This window comes from Dipteris shenzhenensis, chromosome 25, assembly GCF_047967505.1.
Source record: "Dipteris shenzhenensis isolate YYH24624 ecotype China chromosome 25, Dip_SZ_1.0, whole genome shotgun sequence".
NCBI classification, from domain to species: domain Eukaryota; kingdom Viridiplantae; phylum Streptophyta; class Polypodiopsida; order Gleicheniales; family Dipteridaceae; genus Dipteris; species Dipteris shenzhenensis.
The window spans coordinates 40112101-40117764 of record NC_141620.1 but is presented as its reverse complement, the minus strand read 5'-3'; the positions used below and the strand labels follow the sequence as shown (position 1 = coordinate 40117764).

At 43.6% G+C, this 5664-nt stretch overlaps 1 protein-coding gene across 1 annotated transcript; it reads right to left on the bottom strand.

Annotated features, from left to right (window-relative positions):
• Positions 1 to 3895: 3895 nt before the first annotated feature.
• On the bottom strand, positions 3896 to 4585 carry LOC147885882 (uncharacterized). The gene has a single exon (XM_087396242.1). The coding sequence runs from the start codon at positions 4583 to 4585 to the stop codon at positions 3896 to 3898; it is 690 nt and encodes a 229-aa protein (XP_087252368.1).
• Positions 4586 to 5664: the final 1079 nt, after the last annotated feature.

The following is a 5664-nucleotide window of genomic DNA, read 5'->3' as shown; positions in this document are numbered from 1 at the left end:
GGTCACAAAGACTCTTGAGATGTATGATTCAGTATGAAACAAATAAGGTACAACATATAAAAAGACCAACCATAAGCATAAGCACAAGGTATAACCTTAAGGCCATCCTAAGCATGAGGCATAACTATAAGAGCATAGGACCATAAGAGAGCGAGAAGAGAGCATGAGAGAATAACCCTAAGACTGTAAGAGCATGGTTATAAGACCATAAGACCAAAGGCATACATAGGCATGTACAAGCATAGAGAAATAGCATAGAGAAATAACATAGAGACATAGCATAGAATAACATAAAGCATAAAGACATAGCTTTAAAAAAAGACCATAAGAATAAAGTATATAGCATAACGTCATAGCATAAGCATGACCACAAGAATAAAGCACGTATATATAGAGGCATACATAAGCATAAGAGAGCATAATCATAAACATAGGCAAGCATAGAAGCATAAAACATAAAGCATAAAGAATATAGTAGCATTCACATAAAGTATTAAGCATAAAGAATATAGTAGCATTCACATAAAGCATAAAGCATAATGAATATAGTAGCATTCACATAATTCATAAAGCATAAAGAATATACTAGAATTCACACAAACATAAAGCATAAACCCAAAGAGAAGGTGTAGCATCATAAATATGTGAAGATGTTATGGGAAACAATAGACAAACGATACGCGTAACATCCATGAGAATGGGATACAGATATAAAGAGAATGACAGAATGCTGAAGAACACTGTATTCCGAAGCAATAGCTCGCAGATATCTGTGTACACAATGACCTCGGAATGCTAGTAATAACATGGGTACAGAACCGTCTGATGGTTAGAGAAGCAATCGTTTGAAGACTCTAACTGCTTGGAGATTCGAACCATCAACCCTTGCAGCTAACCTACCCTCGCACACCCCTCTAGGTCACTGCTACTAACCTACATGGTTATGCAATAACACATGGCATTCACGGTGGACTATGCGAACCACACATACACATCCCCGGACTGAAGTCAGATGCCTTACACGATGCAAAGTGTATGTGCAACAATCATTTTAGGCATAGCCTTGATAGAGAACCAAGTGTGGTAAGTTAAATCTCACCCTTCACTCAGTACACAAGAATTACAAAGCATCTCATTCCGAAAAACATTCCAAAAAACATCCACTCTTTGTAGTCACAATGCTTGTCTGAACGTCCTTTTTTTATTTCTCCTTCCTGTCGAAAAGCATCCCTGCATTTTGGACATCTTCGATGTTTCTTGTCCAAAAGCAACAATTATAGTGACATATGCACTTAGCTATACAACGACACTTTATTTTGCGCGGCCCTTCCACAGCCATTGCCGTAGTTATACTCTTCATCCGAACTAGAAATGTACTAAATAGGTGCAACAATGCCACCAACCTTGCTTAGTCCCACATCACTACTCTCAGGTAACTCTGTCTGCAACAACTGCATCATTGCTCCACTTGAACAAGCAGCCATAGTCGTCTCTAACTGCCGCTTCTACATGAACATCTTCAATCTTTGATCCTGCTCTAGACCCATTATCCATTGTAACGGATGAGGCTTGGGTCTATCCATGACTTGCTGTTCAGGCCACAGCTTTGTGTGTAATACTTCATCTATCCATGCACCCGGTGATAATTGCTACTGCCATCATTCCTGTGCCATCGTAAGTCTTTGAATCACCATCAACTCATAGCAAGGGGGATTTGGTAACCCCGAAAAAGGTGTGCGCTTATTATAATACTTCAATAGAAACTTATCTGCCTCTTTCCACCAAGAAGGATGAGGAGGTAATGATAGATTGAAAGAATGGGTGCACAATTCCAACCACAGACAAAGTGAATGACTCTGTCACTTTAGTGCATCTATTCTTTTGCTGTTGCAGAGAACAAATGTCTTCTGCCAGCTCTTCGTATTTGGCTTGTCAATCCTCTTCAATTTGCACTCACTTTGCAACCACTCCTTTTCCCTTATCCGCACCACCGCCACTAGAAGATGTGCTGGACCCTCTTTTGGTCCAGAACTAGTTGGCAGCTGCATACCCTATTGTTGACTAGAACCTGCATTAGCTCCTGCAACTTCGTCTATCTTGGGTTGTCGTTCATGTAGAACCAGCTCCCGACAGGTGTGCGGAACAATAGCCGCACTCCATCTTGCCACCTACCTATTCCATTCCGCCCACACATCACCCTGAAGAGCTTCCAGGAGTGAGCCCATCTGCTCCATGTTAACACTCACATTCCCTAAAAAAGCCTGCAAATACTTCGCCAGCGCATCAGTAGTACATCGGTGTAGCAACTTCTGCTCAATGCTCGACACATACTCTGCATGTAGCTGCTGCATGGCCTCCAAATGTGCTTCTGCCACTTGAACTGTGGCTTCAAGGACTGTGATCCGGTCCTCCAGTGTCTCTTACTGACCTCGCAGAGACAGTTTCCATATGCAAGTGTGTGACATTTTCCTCCAAACTAGTCACTCTAGCAAATTTCCCCCCCGCACCAATTTGTGAAGCTATTCGTGTGAGCAAATACAAACAAAATTAGAACTACACATGCATAGGCTGCAACCAAAATTTGAACCTGATAGAAGACACTAGAGACACACCCACAGACTTCGAGATCGCCATTAACACGTATGTTACTGACACCCTCGCCACATTAGAGGCCACCACTGATGTTGTAGTAGTCACCGCAATCATTGTTGTTACACTTTGCTGAAGCTGCTACTCCATCCACCACTGTGCAAGGGAACCTCCCACCACCGGAGTACCGCCTAGGATCACCGCTACGGTAGACATTGGAGTCACTATCACCCACTCCACCATGACTGGTAATGCCATAGCTGTAGACATAGCAATTTGCATCGTCGCCACCCCACTGGTGGAAACGCCTCCCACACTACCAGTATGTAAAGGAGTTGAGGGTGCAAGGGTAGCTACCACCCCCTAGCTAAGGCAAGGCTTCTTCCTTCGTTGTTTCATAGCCACTCCACGAGAAGATCCCATAGCTTCAGCCCCTCAGGTGCAAGAGTGAGCACCAAGGCAGTCGACCATCGAGGCACTGTAAACTCTAGATGTATGGGAAACAAAATCTCCAGGACCTGCCCAATCTTGGAATTCACTTCTTGTTTCTTATCCACATTAGTTGCCACCCGTAAAGCCTCTGCATGAATTTGCTCCCAGGGCACCACCCTCTCCTTAGCAACCGCTATCATCCCTCGAGTTCGAGGAGTGATGGTGTATGTTTTGGCTTGCAAGAAGAGTGACTCGAGTATCTAGCGATACAAGTCCCTCATATGAGCATCCGGACACCCACTTAGCTTGTATTTGCCCCTAGTAGGAGCTCCAAACTCCGCCTCCATCATCGCCGGTGTATATGTTGGTTGCGCGATCATCCCTCCATTCATAAGCAAAAAGAGATGTTCATGAATCAATTGCACTATCAACTCCCAATGCTCATCCAAGAACTCCACAGCAGATCCTACCGCTAACTGTGGCAAAGTGCTGATATTGATGCATCAACAACCACCCTCTGCCAATCAATATTGCTGAAACTTTGAATCCGTAGCCTCTAGAAATGAGCATGAATTGACTGGGAATCAATATACACCAATGGAAGAAGAGGAAGAAATGGAGCATGACACATCCCCATGGCGAGGCGAAGGAGAAGAAAAGAGATAACAATGAACACTGATGAGAGTTGGAAGGCGAATGGACTCAATAGAACTGCAAGTTCGATGAAGAGCAAGTAGCAAGCAACATGTACATGCAAACAATGACTCAAGAGTTGTAATTTAGATTGCCAATATCCCACCCTTACGATAGTGAGTTGTATGGTGGCTAGGCTAGGACCTTGCAAAAGACTATTATCATCATGCCGCGAACACTTCTACCACATGTCCTCATGCGATAGCTCGACTGCCTCCACCTCAACCCAAGAAATTTGTGCCTCATTAGATATGGGGAATGGGCATTGAAGACTGTTGTCATGATGGTATGGATGAAGCCGAAACCCATTAATTGGATGTGGAAGTACGTGCCCTTGCAAATATGCAAGATAAAATGATGTCGATCCGCAATCATGAAAAACCCAGAATGGACACGGCCATATTCTCCAGCATTTTCCAAGGCGAATGTTGAACAGAAGAACCAGTTGCCTGTGCTCAAAGGATTTCTTTGTGGAATCCAAATCCACCCTTCGCTTGTGCCTTGATTGAACCTCCAAGCTGAGATAATATCTCTCCAACCGCAAATCATCCAATTGGTCTAGAACATCCAATTGGAATACCATAGAGTTTTGCAGAAGAAGCTTGTCCTCCTCTGCAATCCTCAGACTTGGAACAATATGCTTGATCGGCATGATTGCTTCCAGCCCAAACACCAATTTAAAAGGACTCAATCCTGTGACCACCTTGAATGATGTGTGGTATGCCCATAGTGCTGCCTGTAACTTCTCATCCCATTCTATGTAGTGCTCATTCAGCCGTAGTGACATGATCCTCTTGAAAGTATGATTGGTAGACTCTTCCAATCCATTTGCTTGCAGATAATAGGGGGAAGACTTCTTGTGAATCACCATATAAAAAGCATTCATCCGCTTGATGACTTGGTTGACAAAGTGAGTCCCCCTATTGCTGACAATCTCAATTGGTCACCCGAACCAAACAAACACATCATGGTATAGACACCTTGCGACTGATTTTGTGGTGTTGCCCTGCAAGGCTCAAGCTTCCACCCATTTGGTGCTATAATAAGTGGCTACCAGAGTGTAGCAATTCCTTGTGTGGTGTTATGGATAAATTTGTCTAAGGGAAAAAGGTATAAATATGAGTGTGTGTTTGTATGTGTGGCAATAATATAATAAAATATGGTGTGCATAGGGCCCAGGGTTGAGGTGGCAAGGCATGACCATGTGCCACCCTTCCATGTAAGAGGACCCATAAGGTGTGTTGTACATAATCCATGGTGGTAATATTATAAAATGTAAGGTGGCATGGCTCCTCCATGTGCCACCCCTCCACCTAGGCTGCATTTAGTGAGATATGGCTCAAAGTGCATGGGAGAAGTAATATAAAATAGGTGGAGATGGATATTATATTAAGTTATTCCCTCCATATGGGATAGGCCCATATGGGGGAGGTATAGAAGGTCCAAGAGAGCAAGTTAAATAATGGGGAAAGTAGGATGAGGTGGCAAGATTCCTTGTGCCAACCCTCCACTTGTCCTCCTAGAGGTTTGAACATATTATAAAATTCGGAAGAGACCAAGGGAGTATCATAGACTTGAGATATGGGGCTTGATTTATGTGGAAAATTGAGGCAAAGTGTTGTCGCACACAATTGAGAGTGCATAACTGCCTAGCCCACATGGGAGACTTTTCCACACACCATGCATATGGGAGGATGCATTTATTAAGAGAGACCCCCTCTTTTAGCTATAAAAGGAGGGGGCTATTCCTTGATGAGACACGCTCATTCTTGTAAAGCCACCTAGCTAGTACTTTGATTTCCCCCTTCTCTTCCTTCCAAATAAAGCATGGTCCTCTTTCCATGATGTCTCCATCTTTACATTCCTTCTCCAATCATGTACATGGTTCTCTTCCCCCTCTCCCTTTCCCCTTGTGCCATAGTCTCCCTCTTCATTCTCTCCCCTTCTAAT